Source organism: Pagrus major, chromosome 2, assembly GCF_040436345.1.
Source record: "Pagrus major chromosome 2, Pma_NU_1.0".
NCBI classification, from domain to species: Eukaryota; Metazoa; Chordata; class Actinopteri; order Spariformes; family Sparidae; genus Pagrus; species Pagrus major.
The window spans coordinates 29,070,741-29,091,291 of NC_133216.1; the positions used below are offsets into that span (position 1 = coordinate 29,070,741).

The following is a 20,551-nucleotide window of genomic DNA, read 5'->3' on the forward strand; positions in this document are numbered from 1 at the left end:
CAATACACAACTACATTTAACTATGTAGCTAAATAATCAATAAATATATATGAGCTATTATTATTATTATTGTTATTATTTAAACAGAATGACAACAGAACTACTAAGAATTTGTCAGTAGGTTAATGGGGTTTGTCAACTTAAAGGTATTTTTTTATGTTTACCATATTATTCAATGTAATTACCAGTGAATACACCCCCGCATAACTAAAGACAATTATTATTTAGGCTTCTGCAATATCAGAACCATGTTTGCAGCAACAGAAGTATTTTAGGAACTACTTTTCTGTGGTTGAATGGTCCCATTCTGCCCTGAAGCACAAGTCTCTGGAATCAAACCCATAGTGGGATCTTTGTTCTGATCTGACAGTTTAAGTACATGAACCTCAACCCAGTGAAGCCCTAATCCCTGCTTTCTCTGTGTGACAAATATCTTTAGGGTTTGTATGAGCACTGCAGCTAACACCTACAGCATATGTAGGCTGTAAATCCGCCCATAGGCTTGTGAGGTGACTCACTGTTTTCTTCAAACTTCATGTTCCTAGAAATACAGGAGAGGAGGGTTCACATGGTCCACTGAAAGGACAGATGAAAACAAACACTACAAGAGGGGAGAGTCATGTCGAGGGTGACACCTAGTGGCCACTTCTGATACAGGGTTTGTAGACTGTGGTCACTCTGCACTGAAGGACATAACACCGCATCATATGAGGGTGAATTCAGATACTGTGGGACAATTTTCAATAGGTACTCCAGTAGCCTTACAAAAAACTGTGAACTCACTCCAGTGATGTTTCTGTAAATCATCTGAGGCCTTACATTTTGATGTTGGAATTAAATGGTGATATACTGTATATAGCCTACCATGACCCCCCTCTCTCATCTCACAGCATGTTCAGGTGGTGTGGGGTAGTGACAATAGAGTTTTTATAAAGCAAAGCATTGTTGTACACACACTCTGTGCACCACTGCAGTATGATCCGGTAGTACAGTTTATTACCTGATTTCAGTTCCATTAACAGCCTTAATAGAATGTAATATGCTGCCGTTTTTGCACAGTGCAGACTTCATGTAAAGACAGACAGCACCCACTCTGATGATGTCAGACCAGTCCAAACCATTGTTTATTGATTTGCCAGAGGGACTACTATTAACATTTCTCTGAGGAAAGTCATTGGACTAAAGTAGGGATGATGAAATCTAGCAGTCTTTCTTCACATTTCAGGTGAACAATGCTTTACTTCATTTCATGTCTGTGCATGTGCCCTATTAACCCATTGTTTCTAAAAATGACACTAAACACACACTTACAAAATGGGTTGGGATCAGTGATCATGTTTTTATGCTGATCCTGTTACAAGTCCTGTAATATTAGATATCTTCTATGTCTGACCAAACTGTGCTGTCTCACCCAATATTTATTTATTTATCAATCCATATTTTGTTGATTTTGTCCAACGCTTACAGTCGAATAACTTGTCTTTAAGAAATATAACCAGCATCAAATGTTTCCTTTGATGGTTTACTATAAACTAAAGTTCAGGTGTAGTTGTCAACCAGCGGTGTTGCTTTACCTTTCACCCTTTAACCTCATGTTCTTCCCCTTCTTTTTGTATTGTGTTTTCTATGCTGAGATAGTGTCTGACCTCAGTTATGCTGCTGTGTGGATGTTTGATTATACACATATTTCTTTTTTTCTCTTTTTTTTTTAGATATATGTGACAGGTAAGCATAAAACTGGGAAAATGAAAATCTACTCTAGATTCACAGTAACAGCAACAGGGCCTCCCGATTTGGTAATAAAGCAGCGCTGACAGCACGTCTGTCACAGTTTGAAAAGCAGAGGACACAAATGCAGAAACAGGGCCGGGCAGGTTGAAAACTAAAAACAGAAGTCCAAAAATCCAAATCCAAAATCCAAAATATGAGCAACTAAAGGCAGACGACTAAATGGGAGATTCAGAAAACACTACGGCCCTTAGTAATGTATATTCTCAATCATTTTAATATATGAAAGGAGTCCACATGTATTTGACTAAATCTGCCAATATATTGTGACTTTGCTTCAAGAATATAATACAAAATACAATTAATGTAAATTTTGATAGTACACTGGTTATATACACTGATATGTATTTAAAAAGGTATAACTTAAAATATATTATGCATGTATTACTATATCATATATTTTTGTGAAAATAAATGGTATTTTTAAAAAAAGAATTGACAGAATGCACAGAATTGACTCCAGCCTGACCAAGCAAAAGTACCCCTCCATTCTTCAGAGACATGCTACACCCCCTCTGGTTTGTATCTTTGTGGAGAGGGATTCACACTGCAGCAGGATAATGAGCCCAAACATACCTCAAAGCTTTGACACAACTACTTGAATAGCAAAGAAATAAAAAGTAAGTGCATTTCAATCGGCGGGGTGAAACTGTGGAATGGTATGAGCATGGAGCTAAAGCAATGTCCAAGCATGATCCAGTTCAAAAAAAGGTACAAGGAGATGACTTTCAAAAGATACAGGGATGAGGGAGGTGTTTTCATGGATGTATTAAATAAGTGTACTTCTTCCTACTCCTTTTTGGGCATGTCACTGCTTGTTAATGCAATATACTTTGTAACATGCTTTTCATTTTATTATGCTTATTTGTAGAACTAATTTAACTTTGTTTTGTTTTCACATGTCTGAAATAAATTTGAATTGGTTTATTCAAAGAAGACGTCCTGACTGTCATGGACGTTCCTCCTCAGGTACCTGACCTCAGCCCCACTGAACAATTACGGGCTCACTTGAAGATTGAGGAAGCCGAGTGTTCTGTGACACCACAAGAAGCTTTGTGGACTACTGTCAAATCATTCTGCGATAACGGCAGTCAGCAGGTCTCGCACAAACTTGTGGAGTCCATGCCAGCTCGAGTGCATGCTGTCGTTAAAGCAAAAGAGGGACATACCAAATACTAAGATGTTGTGAAACTCATGGACATCTTTTTAAAGATTCAACTTTTCACTCGTATTGTTGAGCCGATATTATCAAATGCAACAAAATGCAAAACAGCAGTATTTTGACTTGATGTCTCAGGCTTTTGGAGCCTACTGCATGCGTATAAAGATGAGACGAATTTCAAACATAAGCCTGTCAGCTCTTCATATCAGTGTTAGTGTTATGACAATATTTTCATCTTGTGATTACATGTTTGACACAAATAATGAAAAAAAAAACTAGAATGTTGATATTTTAGATCGACATACATGGAAAATATATTTCCGTTGCATAAGGGCACTTAAAACAGTCAAGGGCATTTCTGCTTTCCATTTAAATGGTATCTATATGGTTTCAATAGCTGCCTGAATCCAGACTCTCGTATCCAAAAGTTTTAAGACTACTATTGAGTTTTTAATATTGAAATATAGAATACAACTGTTACATTAGACACAAGGACACAGAGAGAGAGCGAAAGAACAGAATAAACCACAAAAAGCCGTTCATCAGTTTGCATTTACTATTTAAATGTATTCAAATCTTTAGTATCTTATCTTTTAGTGTGTTGGCATAATTATACATTGGTGTGGTGCATACAGTAAGTCAGGATTGATAACAGGAGTGCATCTGTAAGTCATAGATAAACTTTAAAGGATTTGGTTTGAGTAAAGCTTATACACAGAGGGAGGAGACCTTTAGGTGCTGCTGGGAGAACATTCAGAAATGGCCACCGAGGTATTTCTTTCATAATCCCACACAAATCTGCTGTATTGCTATTCAACAAGGCACATGGACAAGTTTGTGTTAACAAACAATACTAGAAGCTTTTTCTCCCAAAATGTTTCATAGCAAACCTCACTTGGCTTGAGTCTCTCATTTATAACACAGAACACAAACTGTACATATAGATCACCCTCCTGAAAAAACAACATAACAATTAGAAGCAACACAATAATATCATATAAATCATACAACTGAGAATCACTATAAATCAACAGGGTCTTTGGCTAGTATATTTGAAGTACAGTTGCACAGTCCTGCCTCGGCATATTGCACCCGCCTTGCAACCCAAATGTATGTCATTCAGCAAGGTTTGGGAAAAAAAGAACAAAAAAATCTTGGAAACATTTTGGAGCTCCTCTCAAAAGTTCAATAATTTTCAGGATCAGTCTTTGGTCTGAGTAAGGGATAGACAGAGAGATGTTTGTCCACAGGAGGCTCTGGTATTTCTAGAAGAATGCAGAACTATTTTACCACCAAAATTTTGGTGTCACGTGACAATTTAGTAGCTTTTTACCCTGAAAAGAGCAAAATTCTGAAGAGAACTATGGATTTATGGCTCTATACAGTGGGATTAGACATTTTGGGGAATGTACTAATGTGCTTTTATGCCAAAAACTTAAATGAGGATCCATATGAAGCAAGCTTACAGCCAGGAAACAGTTAGCTTGGCAAGACAAGTGGAAAAAGCTGGCCTGGCTCTGTTCAAAGGTAACACAATCTGCCTTCCAGCACCTTTAAAACTCACTAATTAAACACACTTTGTTTTGTTTGTTTAATTTGTATAAAAAACGTATGTCAGTGGCTTTTTTTAATCCATCGACAGAGCCATGCTAGCTGTTTCTAAGCGACGTGTCTCCTGGCTGTACCTTCCTATTTAGCACATGCACAAATGAGAATGGTGTCAATCTCCTTGTGTAATCACACACATTTACCAAAATGTCACACTGTTCCTTTAAAAAAGTCACACTTACACAAACATCTTGACAAAACACAGCTATTATTAGCTTTGATTTCAAATCACTGTTTTTGACTTCACATGCCTCGGCTAGAGCCAGTTTTGAAGTACACCAAAATTTCAACATCACGGCTTCAGATTGTGAGTTTTAGTCTCACATTTTAAATGTAAGACTTAGACATAGAAAATTGGAGAGACTTTTTTGGTTAACAATGCACAAAAAATGGTTTTGGTTGTTACAAAAATATTGTTCACACTCAGTCAGGTGTAGCCATAAGACCAGCTCAGTAATAGTGAGGCAGAAGCTCCAGTTCAGAGGAAATGCAGCCAAATGAGATGCTGGGGCAAAGTCAGAGCGGGTTATGTGGATTCAAGGGAAAACGACTGTACAGGAAGCTGCTGCTGGAATAATGTTGGGTTTGTATACGCTTCTATCTAACTCGACTCATTCTCCTGTGAGTGTCATGGTTTTCATTCATCAATATTAAGCTCAATTTATGAATAAATTAGTCAGGGAGGAAGGCACGAGCACCTGGGATCAAGGTAAAAGACTGCTGCCTACATCTTTCTTTGGCCTTTTCTCACCCACCTCTCACGTACTTGGTTCCTTTTTGCAGCGTTTCCACTGTATGCAGTTTATTTAATGTAGTCAATCCCTCATGACAAGCTTCATTCTACAAATACATTTTTGAAATATATAGTACATTCAGCTATTCTTTCTGACTTAGTTAGCCACTGTCTGACACTACCAGCCTTTTCTTGCCAAGATATCTCCGTTTGACTGACAAGTTATTCTTCCTAATCCCTGTACCTTTCAACAGCTATCCTACATACTGTCAGCCTTCTTCTGCACACCTTCATGCTTCAATACAAAGCAGTCCAACCCAGTTAGAAAAGTAGTGTCAGTGTGACAATCAAGCAGAAAGAGCAAACAGGAAAAAAAGAGGCAACAGGCAACAACTAACCCTGATTTTCATCAACAATAATCCCCTTCTTCTCATTGTAGTCTGATACTTCCCTCATCGTTCTCTTGGTCATGTTCCCCCAAAAAAAACACAATAAACATACATGGTGCGAGAAAAATGCACCAAAATATTTGTTATTCCTTGGCCTCATATATAAAATCAGAATATTCAAACAGCAACAGTATTAATCCCAAAAATATTATCTATAAACATAAATATATCAATTAGTTTTGCTGGATTTGTATGTATTTTAATTGGAAGCATATGCCACCCATGTGGTGACAGCTGGCGTCTGATTGGCTTAAGCAGAGCGGCGTCTGCGGTTGTGTGATTGGAGGATGGGAGACGTCAGGAGTTCTCAGGTCCTGGTGTGTGGTCAGAGTGGCCATCATCTGGAGTTCAGTCTGGGAGCAGTCTGGAAGACATGCAGAGGAGAAAAACAGCACATCTGGTCAGAGGTCGACATAGTGACGTCTGCTCTTTAGACAGCAGCAGGAAGGAACCAAACGACAACAAGAGCTCCAGTAAAAACATGCCTGAATCTCATTTCTCCATTCACAATTAATCTATAATAATACATCTTGGTTAATAAATAAAGACTTATATTTAATATTACCCAGCTCGCAACTCATAAGCTCAAGAGAAAAAGAAAAACCTTGCTAAACCCGGTCAACATCCAACCATTCGAGTAAAATTCTTCTTGAAATGTTTTTTAAACAAAATTGTCAGATTTGAAGCAACATTATGTGGCATTTTTTGCGTTTTGTGCCATTTGGCGCCCCCACAGATTCTGAGTGTGACACCACTGTTGGTAAATGGTAAATACAAATCCCAGGTCTGTAACAATAGCCCTTTTTCACAGCAGCCATTTTGACATCAAACAGACGGGTAAACACACATGTTACCAATGATACCAATTAAGATTCTGTTCCATTCAGGTCAAACAGAGTCAAGGTGCTGCTATTGTGCATGTTGGCTCACTAAAAAGTCACTTAATGTAACAGAACCTTTGTCAGAGTCATCGTCATTAATTAAACCTGTGTTTACCTTCTATTTCATGTCAATATGGCTGCCATGAAAAAGGTCTATTTGTCGGACGTAATTTAGGTGCTACCTACAAACAAACTCATCACGTCATAACAATGTTATGTCTTGAAAACATGTATCTTGAAGTAAACATGTGTATCGCTGTATCATCCAAATGATTTTGAAGCTGTTACTTTAAAGATATTAGAACAGCATTAACTGACCACTAGGTGGCAGTGCAACATACTGTAATCCTAACATTAGAAGGCCCTGATAGCTATTCTATCATCCAGCCTTTACTTTTAATGGTGAAGTTTTACATAAACACAGTTTGAAGAGTTTTACTTATTTCACATGTGAGATTTTCTCTTGGTCTGCACCAACTCCTGAGGAAATATCTGCTGCCAAACACTCCACTATGTTCTCCGGCTAGATGCTAACTTTGTCAGCTTGCTGTTCGGTGCTGAGCAGGTAATGTACAATAATTTTATCAAAGCTATTTCTCTGAACACAGCTTCTTGCTACTGGAAAAAATGTTGACAAGAGTGGAGTTTGTGGCCCATAAAACCCAAACAATGAGGCTCAAATGCTCCGTAGAACTGAGGTGAACTGCAGAGTTGAACTATTTGTCACTATTAGCACTCTCTTTCCCATATCGCACCGTCATATGATCCTATGTTAACATATATTTTTTCGATTATTGCAGCTTTAAATAGCATCGCAATTAGGGCTGCAAAATCTTCATTATCGATTAATCTGCTGACTTTTTTCACAATTAATCCTTTAGATCCCATAAAAAAATGTGACAAAAATGCTCATCACAATTTCCCAGAGCCCAAAGTGAAATCTTCAAATTGCTTCTTTTGTTCAACACAAAACCTAAAGACTCCTTGTTTATTATCATAAATTACAAAGAAAACCAGCAAATCCTCACATTTAAGAAGCTGGTACCAGCAAATGTTTGGCATTTTTGCTTGAAAAAAATGACTTAAACAATAATTTGTTTAAGAAAATAGTAGACAATTAATTTTCTTTTAATCGACCAATCGAATAATTGACTAATTGTTGCAGCTCTAATTGCAATCGTCACCTATTGGATGCTGCTATCACAAATCTTTATTTTTATGATTGATAAATTCTGAATTAAAAAAAGGCACATATCATGGTGATCAGCATAAACATTTCTGAAACTGCTGTTCTGTCAGTTAGGCTTGAATAACATAAAGGAAAATCAAAGGTATTTACAAAGCGGAATAACTGAGGAAGACTGGCAGACTCACCACAGACAAGTGTCCATTCTTTGCCTTGGCCACCAGTAGTTCTGATCCAGGTGTGAAGTCTATGATCCCCTCTTTCCCCTGACCCACTGTAAACTTTATACTGGAAAAGGAACACAGGGAGAGTTAGACACTTTCTGCCTGGAGATGCTTGAGCATGTAGGAGCAGATACTTATACTGCTGTTAGCATTATGTAGGGACACACACACTTTAGGTACAAAGTGGCACTGTAAAAATCATCACGCCAAGTGCATGTTCTACGTGTTTCTGCTCCTCACCTGCCCTGGTTGATGTTGATGCTGTTTACTTTGTCGGCACAGATCGCAATCTTGGTCAAGGTCTCGATCACATGGTCGCTCTGCAGAACCACATCTCCCTGTGAAGAAACCATCAAACACACACACACACACACACACACACAGTGAAAACTCAAAGTGAAACATATTCACATTCATAAATAGCTACATGACTTTTGGTTCATTTATAATGATTTAGTGTAAACGTCCATGGTGTCACCTTCTGTTTGTTGTCATCACTGGGCACATGCAGAACAAACAAGCCGTCGCTGAGAGAGCTGACTGAGACACCTGCAGGGGGAGGACAGTTTATATGAGGAATGAACCCATTACTGTCCACATCCATAAGAAATAAAGAAAAGTGATGGTTGCCTTCTAACCTTTCAGAGCTCCATAGTCGATGCGCTGCTTGAGTTTGGCCTCCTCTACGATAACAGCACTGTTAGAGGTGAGCAGCAGCTGACGGGGGCGAGGTTTGTAACCTTTCCTGTCGTACTTGGTGACTGGCACTGCGTACTGGGAACAGAAGGATGAGAGTCAGATAACTTGATAAATACACTTACAGACAGCATTGACACTGCTCTTGGTTTTGTAACTAACCTTCATCTTCTCACTGCCCAGAGCCTGCAGCACCTTGGGATTAATGTCCTCTCCATCTGAACAAGATGGGACATGCTCTTAGAATCTTTTACATAGTGTGTAACATGAAGCCTGTACAAGTTTCACAACTAATATGTTGTTGTCGGAAACATGTGCGAGTCTTACTGAGTCTTGTGCTGACAAACAGTTTGGGCACACTCTGCGGGTAGTTGTCCTTCTTGTCCTTGAAGATCTCGCTGGCGGTCATCTTCTGCTCCATCTATTCAAACAGATTAGATTTCAGTGGAGCAAACCAGAAACCTAACAGTCAGATTACAAATGCTATGTTGTAACTGTTGATGGAAAAGTATTCACCTGGAGCTTCCACTCAGGACTGATCTTCTTACAGTAGCTCCACACCATGTTCTGCATGCACAGCTTACGCAAATGCTCTGAAGCCTAAAGGCACAGAGAGAATTTTTAACAAACAACACTATTCAGTTGCGCTGTATGAATGTGGAGTCATAATACATACTGTATGTGAGTTGTCACTGTAGCAAGTGTATATATATATTGTATGACATTTTTGTCTTTTTCTTGCCACTCTTTCATGGTTAACATTTACATTTTCTAGGTCATTTTTAGTTAGAGTACAAAGCAGTTACAGTTTAAAAAACGGAAGTTATGCTGTTCACAGCAGTGCTTCTTCTGGGTGATGCCAGTACAGGGCAAAACACAGTAGATCAAACAAATCAATATTCCAGTGCACACCAGGATACAATTGACACCATTTTATTAACGGTGTATGACCTCAATTAATGGTTTAGCACACTGGAGCAAAAGACTGAATTAATTCCACTCAAGTCAAGTACAGCTAAGTGTGTGTGTGTGTGTGTGTGTGTGTGTGTGTGTGTGTGTGAGAGTTCGTGTTTTGTCCCCACCTCAGTGAGAGCAGCAGGAGGTGTTGGCCAGCTCTTGTCCAAGACATTCTTGGGCAGGTTCTTGCGCAGATTCGTGAGGAAGGAATAGCGCACGTAATCCAGGAAGTACTCGTTCTCTGGACAGCGCTCCTTGTGGCGGTAGATGAAGCCTTTGATGAACCTGATGATGAGATGAGGAAGGTAATTAAGAAAATAATAAATACAATAAAAAAAAAACAGAAAGGAAATTAAAAGGGTTGTCAAAATCTTCACATATTATCCACATTTTAAAAGCATACACTCCGACAGCGAGTGTATTGGACCATCTGCTGGTCTGTACCTGCGGATTGTAGCGGCAGCCTGTCGCCTGCGCTGGGCCCTCCTCCTGGCCAGGATCCCCCTCCACCACGCCTGGATGGCAATAGCTGCAAGGTACATTATATATATATAATAAACAAATACACACAAAGACGTTGTTGTAACTGATAAACAAACTCTATCACAACATTAGCAGGAGAACATGCAAAAGTTTCCTCACCTGATGTTCTAAGTTTCTGGTATTTGGACTTCTGGTTGTATCCTCTCCATCCTGCCTGCAGCTTGGTGGCTGTGGGGTGACAAAAACAGAAAGGAACCAAATGGTTTAAATATGTGGTGATGAAAAAATGTTTGTGACAAATCACCAGTTGTGTCCGAGGCTCTCACCAAGACTGTGTTTCCTGGTCTCCAGAGCATCCTCGGTGGCAAACAAGGTCTTGGGAAAACGGATGAAGATTTTGGATCTAAAAGGTTGAGTTCAGAGTAAATGTTTTAAATGTATTAAAGCAAATACATTGTGTATAACGAAACGGTCAAGTGCAATATAGGTGAAGAGGAAGCAGAGAGAAGATGATATACATCATAAAGCAAAGTTAAAAAATGTAAAATAAAAAAAACAGAAAAAACTTCCTAACCTGTACTTCTTAAAGTTGTGTTAAAGTTGTGTTTTTCTGTTTACATTTGTGTGGTGCTGACCTGCCAAGTTTGTACTCCTCAGGCTTGTATCCGAGGTGTTTGACCAGTGTGGCCACTCCATCTGACTGTTTCCCCTGCCAGTTAGGCCATGTGTCTGGACACAGGGACTTATACCTACACACACACAAACACAAGTAAATACTAGAACATCGCTACAGGAGGAAAAAGGTTAAAGGTTAGAAAGAACATCCTTTAAAGGGTAACTTCGCCAATTTTCAACCTTAATCTCTATCTATTGGAATTTAGTTCATGCTGAGGGACTAGACACTAGTGAGCCCCCTCAATGTTCTCTATGTTGCCGGGGGGCGCCGTAAAATCTGGCCTACTTCTGAGTACCAGTGACTAGAACAGCTTCTGCAACAGCTTCAACAGCTTCTAAGTGCTGTATCGTAGGCAATTGGACGTGTTTCAGTTCCTTGAAGACGTTTCACCTCTCATCCAAGAGGCTTCTTCAGTTCTAACCAACTGGAGGGGAGGTGCAGGCTTTTAAACCCTGTGTGCGAGTGTCCTTACAGAGTTGTTACTGAGTTCCAGAGTTGTTAGGGCCACTTGTCCACTTGACCCGACCGGCCTTCATGTGGGTCGCTAGGGCTAGGTGAGCCCAGGTGTGAATGGTTGTTAAGCTGTCTGTGGTGGGAACTCAGTACTGCATTGTAGGTGGGTGATAAGTAGTGTCGTAGGCCACCTCCTCTGTTCAAAGACGGTTCCAGTTCTTTTGGTCGTTAATAACAGAGCGGTCAGGTGGTGATGACATCAGTGCACATTTCTCCTTGTTTCATTTAGTGTTGCTTGAAATATGACCTGAGGTGACAGGCTGTGACGACTGCGAGTCATCAGTAAACGTTATTAGTTCATCGGTCCACTCAGCCATCTTCCATATTATTGTTATTGTTGTATTCATTGGAAGTTTTACAACATTGCTTCACAGTTTTTGATGTAAACAATGTTATGAATTCATTTTTTCTCACTGGACTGAGATCTAAAGGATACTAAATAAACCAGTATTATACAACACTATCACATATAAACAAAAATATAGTCTATGTAGAATTATAACAATGAAAACTATGATATTCTTGTCACATTCTTTCTCTTCTTCCTGGGTTTAAACTCCCAACACTTCTTTTTCAGGAACAAGGACAGGTGAAAGAGCAGGGGGATGACATGCAGCAAAGGGCCACAGGTGGGCTTTGAACCCTATGGCTGCTGTGGGGAGGACACAACCTGTGTACATGGGGCGCACGCTCTACTAACTGAGCCACTGGGCCAACACTTGAGTACATGACCTTGGTGTCCTCAATGGTAGCTATGGGCCTGGTTGGGTTTATTTTCTTTTTCAGAGATCCTTTATTGTTTTGTTTGGGAAGAGGGTTTACTCAGGACAGATTTGAGAAACTTAACTTTGCAGTAAAAGTGTATTTCTATCTTTTGTTGTTTATTGTGGTATTTCTTTGTTAAACTCTGAAAACTTTATTTTTTCAATATTATTTGAACTTGCCTAATCCATAGCTGCAAAAAGCCAACAGAATTATATAAAGCTACTGTTGTAAAATATATTTATCTGTTAAAAGAAAAAATGTAATGTAATAACAGTTGTCAGGGCATATACAAATACAGATTTGATAGTCTGACAATTGCTTAGCTATTAGTGCAGAAAAGAGATTTCAATCTAAAGTCAAATTGAATTGAGGATTTAGAGAATTGTGACACCCCTAATAATGAGGTCAAAGGAATATTTCACTCTTGAGACATCATTCTGTTAAAAAAACAGGTAATAGGCCCAAATCTGTACTGCTTTGTTGACAACTGCTCTTCACTCACTCCAGAGTCAAAATAAGTAGTGTGTGGTGAACTGACACTTAAACTACAACAGCCCCGTATCCTTTATTCTCACTGTACTTCTCATTGTGTTTGTTTGTGTGTATTGTACTTTACTGGTTAAAAAAACAAAAAAGGACAGTTGATCACCTCTGTAGGAAGACCTCGTAGCGCCGTCTGTAAGCAAAGCCAGCTCTCCTCACCCTCAGATTCTCCATCAGCCCCAAATACTTGACCTGGTGACGGATCAACACCTCGTCAAATCGAACTGGGACAGGAGGAGGGGGGAGAAAGTGGGAGAGGTCAGAGAAAAATGTAAAGTCTGTTGGACAAAATGAACCAGAGAAAACCAGTAGCTGCTAAACAGCAGAAGTAGGAGTGACAGAACAGAGGGACAGTGTGAAACTGACAAAAGGCCCAGTGTTGACAAAGGCTGGCCCGATATTCTGACGACCACACGGAGAGTTACACTCAAGCAAAACAAACTTTTTGCTTGGAATTAGCCAAAGTACAGGATTAACATCATGTTTCTGGAAAACTATTAGCTTTTTGAAACTGCTAAGCTGCTTCAACTGTGTTTACAAGAACTGTTAAGTATGGGATCAAAACATAAAACATCAAATGAGAACGTCATTCCACGTTGTGCAATCTCAAAAGCGTGACTTCTAAGGTTAATAGGGAAAAACCTTATTTAAGAAAATCCTGTTTGAGTAGCTCTTAATCAACTGATCATGCAACTTGGATTGGTGAAATTCAGACAGCAACATTCAAGATGAAAATGCCAAACTCGAACATCCAGGCATCAAAGTATAATCAATCAAGCCTGAATATAATCAATTGTATCTCTGTGCTATCTTATGTTTGAAAACATGTGTCTACTGTGTGTCAAATAGTTACACAGTAATCCACTTATTGACTTGATCTAAAACTTAAGATCACAATTCAACTGATTGAATTAAAGTAATCTTGAAAATAGTTTTGTGACACTTAATCATATCCCTCCCAGTACATTTATAAATAAACTTTACAGTTATTTCAATGTTGAAAAACAATGAAATGCTTTACTTGACTATACGTTTACAATTTATTAATGATGGTTACTTTAAAGTGTTACCCTTAATGTTTTTCAATGTAACAGACTTGAACTTGAAATAACTTTCTAGGGATTTCACAAAAGGAAATTACAACCACAGAAATTCAGACTTTCAAAGTAAAACATTTACAAGTTGAACCATTGGTCCCATGTTCCATCTTATCACTCCACCAAAACCAGCTCCTCTCTGTCATCCTTTTAAGTTACCAGTACTAACGTCAGCTCATACATTTTTCTTCTGATAAATTACTTGACAACAAATCCTACTGGATTCAGAGTGTACTGAGTATTGAGGAGAGACTTTGATAATCCAGGATGTCCAACAAGTATGGAATCATTTCTGTTTGTGATATTAATACACACATACTGTCACAATGATTGAATAGTCTAAAGATGACAAGGTTTTTGATTTCTGAATTGAGGTGTTTTCAGTTTATATCCCACATATGACGTCCCACATTAATACTTTTTATACTCACAACCTTGACTGGATTTCACTATGATAAGTCTGTTTCACACTTATAACTCAATATTTGAAAATACACTTGAAAACAAGACTAGACTTCATACCTGCTTGCTTGGAGTCATTGGGCTTGATGCAGCGGACGTACGACGGCTCCTTCGACATGAGGATCTCCATTAGTTTCGCCAGACTTGCTTTGAACTGGGTGGCTGCCTGGAGGGGCAGACACAAAGACACAGAGAACAGACGGGGGCTGGTTAGGAAGGGATGAAGAGATGAAGGTCGGAGGATGGGAGAGGAAGCTGGTCGGTGAGCAAAGGTAGAAACCAAAGAGGAGAAAATGGAAGCCCGCGGACAGAGATGATGACCTAAGAAGAGCTACGCAAGCAGAGGGTTGGATGATGTGACTGGCAGTCCAGTAGACACTGAACAGTGGGCCCAGTGTGGATGACTGGGACTTTTAACTTGCCAGCCTGTGACAGTTCCCTGTTCAAGTGTGTATTTGTAAAGGGCATACAAGTGTCAGGGCATTTCTCAGTGAGTGGGAGGCTGCAGAGAATCCCCATCTGACCGCCCACTCAACACTGCAGAGGGGAAACACATCACTGATTGTTTTACCATGGGAAAGTATGTTGGGATGTGTGAGAGTATGATTTATAAGAGTGTGGAAGATGGCAGAGAAAAACTCCAGGAGACCAAGAGGGAGCACACACAAACACAACACAAACAACAAGGTATCTCACCGTGTCTGGGCGTTTCTTGTCACTCAGCTCCTCCCTGTCGAAACACTGGGTCAGGATCTTATTCTCTGACATACACATAACCTGCAAACAAGGACGGGCATTGCAAATTAGCTTAAGCTATAAATGCTGTAGTGTGTGGCAGGTTATGCTACATACTTTTCCCTATTAAATAAACAAATAAAATACACAAAGGACATTTTACCTTCTGAATCAGGTAAACACTGTATAGATTTCAGACAATGTATCACAGTCCTAGTGAAATACAGCTTTATACTCACCTCTTTTAAGTTCCTGAAGAGCAGGTCATTGTTCTTGTCCAAAAATCCTGAGAGAGAAAAGATGGAATTTGAGTTTTGATGCATGTGATGACAAATCACTTCCACTAAGGCCCCACAGTATCACTTGGCACTGGCAATATCCAGTTAAGTTTAAAGCTACAGTCATATAGTCATTTTCCACTGTAAATGGCTGCATTTATAATAATAATAATAATAATAATAATTGGTATTTGCATTTTTACATGCAAATACCAATACCATTTTTACATTTTAAGTGCCAAATATCTGAGGACTTGAGGTCACACTGGCCTTGTTTACAACACACACACACACACCGTTGACATTGTAGTTGACCTCTCCAGCGTAGTGCAGCAGTCTGAATTCGTCACGGCCCATTACCTTCCGGGTCTTTGCATCAGCCAGCTTGTGACTGCAGAAACACACACACACAGGCAGAAACACACACACACACACAAGTCATGTATGTACTGAGACATCCACAGACTGGACACATATTTTATAGTGTGGTGTCACAAGCCAGTCAACAGGCCAACTTTTAAGTCCTGTGAGACTAAACTGCTTTGGATACATTTGTGGTATTGCAGTATTTATACACCACAAGAGTAGGAATCAAACTAACGTGACAAAGTGTGCGTGTCCTCCAACAGTGTCCTCCAGTTTCTCTAGGAAGGTGAGATCACTGGCATCTCCAGGTCTCAGACACTCCTCGTCCTGTGATAGCAGGAACAAAAAGAGCAGCAATCACTCATTCTTAGTCTTATACAAGACTGTCCCAATATCATTTACATGAATATGATACCAAGTTAAAGTACATGAATTCATAGTTTGCAGCTGCACCAAGATCAAATAGATCATTCATACATGTATGACTCAAAGACTGAACATTAAAAGGAATAGTTCAAGAACTGAATGAAAAGGCTGATACCACTCTCATATGTGAATGGTAAATATGGAGCTAACTAACCTTATACACCAACCAGCACCAGTTAAGTTAGTTAATGATTATGTTGTTTAATCTGAACAAAAATCAAAGCATAAAAACAACCAGTTGTGATTTTACAGTTGTCTTTTTTACCTCCTGACATCATTTTGTTGCTGACTTTTAATGGGGGCCCTTATCAAACTCGGTCAAATAATTTGATTACGTTGCAGGTACTGGCTGCTTTTTCTGAACATGGACATTATTCTTCTTATTGTGCACCTGCAACCTGGAATTAAATGCATAACAATCTAAAGCTTACCTCATCATAAGGCTCAACTATTTTATTACTTTAGGCTTTTATCAGCATTTTTATCTAAGCCTTTTGTTTGTGTTTCTTTCTATCGAGGATCTTTTGTCTTTCAGTCTTATTATTATTTTATACTCGGTTATATTGAAAATGAGGTTTCTCCCCAAATTCTTTTCAGAATTTAAATAAAGGTTTAATGAATTGACTACTTTTGGCCAAGAGGGTAGGGAAACTGCTACTAGGAGTCTATAAATTGTTTGTTGTTGTAGAGAGAGCCCTGGGTAATATATCTTTAAATGTTGAATTTTTCCTTTTATGCACCTTATCTTGCCACAAGTTCTTTATTTGTTTCATGTTTTGGCAGAAATCCACTTCCAGAAGATTTAATAAGTGAGCTTCGTATTTCAGTTTCAAATCCTCTATAGCAGAGACAAAGTGCAGTGTGCCTGCTCACCAGGATGGAGATGATGCCTTTGAACTTCTCCTCGACCAGATCACAGATGATCTTGTTGTTGAAGTACTGCACCGGCTCCCACTGTAAAGATGCAAGCAACTTTTCAGGTTAGAGAAAAGAAAAGGAAAGAGAGAAAATAAACCATACAGTGCAGTCATAATGACCATGATGAAGATGTGTTTTGTGTTTTCTCATTATCCGAACTAAAACGAACTTCTGGGACATACATCTTAGCAAGTTTATCAGGCAGATACAATCACAACTGTTCTGAGCTATTTAATGACCGTGAAGTCAATCATTTGCAGTATCTCAGGAATCCTGGCACACAGACACGCTGCTCGCCCACTTGCATGTGAACACGCACATGAACACAGAGTTCCACAGGGTCAGTGCAGCACTGTTAGGTTACGTTAGCACTAACAGCCACAGAATTACCACAGAGATGACAGAGAGAGAGTGAAGCCCACAGTCCTGATGTTGGATGATAATGGGCTCTTTGAGAGGTGAGTCCAAGTCCCTCCCACAACCTGCTCTCTGACCAGTGCATTTATATTAGACTGAACACAAGCGGCCTTTGTTCCAAAGAAGCAAAACAAAACAATAAAAAGTCAATAAATATACATAAGGCAAAGACAGAAGGGAGCAACTACACAGAAAATTCAAGAGAGAGTTTATCTTTCAATGGAGACCTCGTTTAACATGTTAATCCTTAAGATTTATAATTTAAGCTTTAAAATGTGAATAAATAAAGGACACTACAACTCTCACAATAACAGGGTTAAAAGGATTAATTTCTAATGGTGCAGCATCATCTAAAAATATGTGCACTTAGTGTAAATCACTTCGATGGAAAGCCTCTGCGAAACAGCAGAGCGATAAATTAAATTACAAATCTCACATTGAAAACTTCAGCAACGCAATTAAGAGCTCTTTGCCAAGCCTAAACCCTGGCTGGGGGAGGAGAGAGGGAGTGATAATGGACGGTGCATACAAAATGGCAAAACAGACACTCACAGGGCTGGAGGAAGGGAGTTAAATAAAAATAAGAGACGCAGTGATGGTGGATCAAAAGGAAAATAACAGTGAGTTGTTTATCCACATTAGTCCAATTAAAGAATTCAACTGTAAATTCAAATGCAACTTAGGCTGCATTAATATATGTAATGGACAAAGGAGGTGGGTGTGGAAGAGAGGTGGGACACTAAGGGAGAGAAGAAAGTGATGTCTGACCGTGATGCCTTCAGCCTCGTACTCCTCCTGCTCTGACTTGAGGGTGAGCTCGATGAAGAGCTGCTGCAGCTTCTCGTTACAATAGTTGATACAGAACTGCTCGAAGCTGCAATGCACAACAACAAAGACAACGGCTCAATGAAAAGAAACACAAACATGTCAGTGGTTCTCTTAATGATTCAGTTTTATTTTGGTAATGGGTGACTGAGAGGCTTGTGACTGATCTTTATGTAAAGGCTAATATTACCCACATACAGTGGTCTTACTTTAATAACTACTGGAGCCATTTGAGGGATCATTGCAAAAGAATGAATGGACAGATCTATCAATATTGGAATGTTTTACTCCCTATTATCATCATAAAAGTCAGGTAACAGTCAGGCTGTATTTTTTACAATAAAGGGTACATAGACTAAGGTTAAAGACTGACCTTAAAATAAGGTTTGACAAAATTCTGGGCACAAGTTCCACTTACTGGGAATCCCTGGAGCTTTCAGCAGCATCTCAGCATATGGACTTTACTGTGGCTGCTCAATAACCAACAGAGCAAACTCCTGTGGCTAATGATGAAGGCAATGAGATGCAGCTGAAAGCTCCAAGAGGTGGACCTTGTTCAAGATTTAAAAAAAAAAAAGAAAAATAGGTTGGTTCTCTGTGTTTTCCATTATGTTAAGGTTTAGATGGATATATAGATGTTGAAAAAACAAACTATAGCTGAGTTAGTGTTCATGTTTAAAGAGCTTAAGTTCAAATATATCATTAATATTGTACCTGTTGTTCTGGAAGACCTCAAAACCATAGATGTCCAGCAGGCCAATGACAGAGTAATTCTTAATGGAGTCGTCCTGTTGGAGAAACAGAAATAAACTCATCTCCATGGCTCCATATTTGAATGGAAAACTCTAGTACACATAAAGCCTCGTAATAATGATACGACCCAAAATCATTCAGAATTAAACTGTGAAAAAAATGTGCAGTGAAATAAAATTCAATTACATTCCAGGTTTTACACATTAAATGGTTTTCAATAGCTGCATTTAGAAAATAATGTTTGAGAGCAATACTAGTATATGGTGTGTATACAGTGTATGGGTCTATCAGTGGCAGTGCTGTAAATAGTACCCAAGAGTCATACTTGAGTAAACGTGAAGATAGTGTGTTCAAATATTACTTTGTTAAAAGTGAAAGTTACTCATCGCACTTCAGTAAAAGTCTTAAAGTATCTGAAATTAAATGTACTTTAAATTATACACATATTTACATGTGGTTATACTGTATACTATGGGTCGACCAATTATCAGCCTGGCCAATCATCGGATCGAAGTTTAGCAATTTCTTTTTTTATTACAGCATCAGTGCTTTTTAAATATCTAATTGCAAACAAAATTATTAAAAAATGTGCAACTGTGGACCTGATGCAATCTGTAAAGTAAAAGTACAATATTTGCGTCCAAAATGTAGAAGAGCAGAAATATAAAGTAGCAGAAAATGAAAATTCCCAAGTAAAGTACAAGTTCCTCACAAATGTACTTAAGTACAGTACTTGAGTAAATGTACTTTGTAATATACCATCTCTTATCCCTGGTATGTAATAAACGACACAGCAATGAGACCCTGAGAAAAAGTAAGATTATACTGATATTACATTATGAAGTATTAAGTTGTGTTTTGTTCAACTTTTGTCCACAAGGTGGAGCTGTGCTGCAATAGATTGAATGCTCTGCTCTACAGTGTTGGATAATGTTTGGCTTTAGTGTGACTTATTTAAGGTCAAAAAAGTTTGAGTGAAAATGTATCAGATTTGTGGAAAGTGGACACTTATTTGTATGGGTGAGAGTACCTTATATGCCAGCGAAGCATTGATTTTGTTCACCAGCCAGGTGAAGGTGCGTCCGTACACTGCCTTGGACAAAGCATCTCGAGCTGATGATGCTTGCTCTAAGTTCAGAGGGCTCATCAACTGATGAAGAAACACACACGCACACGCACACGCACACACACACACACACACACACACACACACACACACACACACACACACACACACACACACACACACACACAGGCCAAATAGAGACAGGCAAAGACAGACGTTAACAGAGTTAGACAGAGTTCAGCAGTTACAATATAATTACACTGGACCAGACGAGACATTACACAGACAGGAAAGCTTTGTATACAAATGCTTATCACACACTGACACTACAATGGGAGTGTGTCTCCAAACCTACCTCCTCTCCCTTGGCAATTATCTTCTTGTGTGTGAGTGCCTCAGTCAGCACTGTGCCATTCACTCCTAACAACTGGAAAAGCATAACAACATTAGCACATGTCACAGCCTGACCGGTGACAAATACGTGATCTCAAAAACAGTCAGACGTCATGCCTATCAGCAGCAGTGACATCCTGTGTCTCTGTTC

The 20,551-nt window shown here is 39.1% G+C and overlaps 1 protein-coding gene across 2 annotated transcripts in view; it reads right to left on the reverse strand.

Annotated features, from left to right (window-relative positions):
• Positions 1 to 4,747: 4,747 nt before the first annotated feature.
• Positions 4,748 to 20,551, reverse strand: part of LOC141009122 (unconventional myosin-Ic-like) — a 66,688-nt gene continuing 50,884 nt past the window's right edge. For both annotated transcript variants that reach the window (XM_073481553.1, XM_073481562.1), the window contains exons 9-32: positions 20,363 to 20,434; positions 19,972 to 20,091; positions 18,903 to 18,976; positions 18,132 to 18,237; positions 16,902 to 16,982; positions 15,838 to 15,929; positions 15,533 to 15,627; positions 15,198 to 15,244; positions 14,920 to 15,000; positions 14,284 to 14,389; positions 12,771 to 12,888; positions 10,803 to 10,916; positions 10,494 to 10,570; positions 10,327 to 10,395; positions 10,129 to 10,213; positions 9,810 to 9,969; positions 9,244 to 9,327; positions 9,055 to 9,148; positions 8,890 to 8,945; positions 8,670 to 8,805; positions 8,510 to 8,580; positions 8,272 to 8,369; positions 7,996 to 8,095; positions 4,748 to 6,104 (exon numbers count right to left, since the gene is read on the reverse strand). In XM_073481553.1, the coding sequence (XP_073337654.1) occupies positions 6,078 to 6,104; positions 7,996 to 8,095; positions 8,272 to 8,369; positions 8,510 to 8,580; positions 8,670 to 8,805; positions 8,890 to 8,945; positions 9,055 to 9,148; positions 9,244 to 9,327; positions 9,810 to 9,969; positions 10,129 to 10,213; positions 10,327 to 10,395; positions 10,494 to 10,570; positions 10,803 to 10,916; positions 12,771 to 12,888; positions 14,284 to 14,389; positions 14,920 to 15,000; positions 15,198 to 15,244; positions 15,533 to 15,627; positions 15,838 to 15,929; positions 16,902 to 16,982; positions 18,132 to 18,237; positions 18,903 to 18,976; positions 19,972 to 20,091; positions 20,363 to 20,434 (2,163 nt within the window). In that variant the 3' untranslated portion in view covers positions 4,748 to 6,077. The remainder of the gene's footprint in view (positions 6,105 to 7,995; positions 8,096 to 8,271; positions 8,370 to 8,509; positions 8,581 to 8,669; positions 8,806 to 8,889; positions 8,946 to 9,054; positions 9,149 to 9,243; positions 9,328 to 9,809; positions 9,970 to 10,128; positions 10,214 to 10,326; positions 10,396 to 10,493; positions 10,571 to 10,802; positions 10,917 to 12,770; positions 12,889 to 14,283; positions 14,390 to 14,919; positions 15,001 to 15,197; positions 15,245 to 15,532; positions 15,628 to 15,837; positions 15,930 to 16,901; positions 16,983 to 18,131; positions 18,238 to 18,902; positions 18,977 to 19,971; positions 20,092 to 20,362; positions 20,435 to 20,551) is intronic.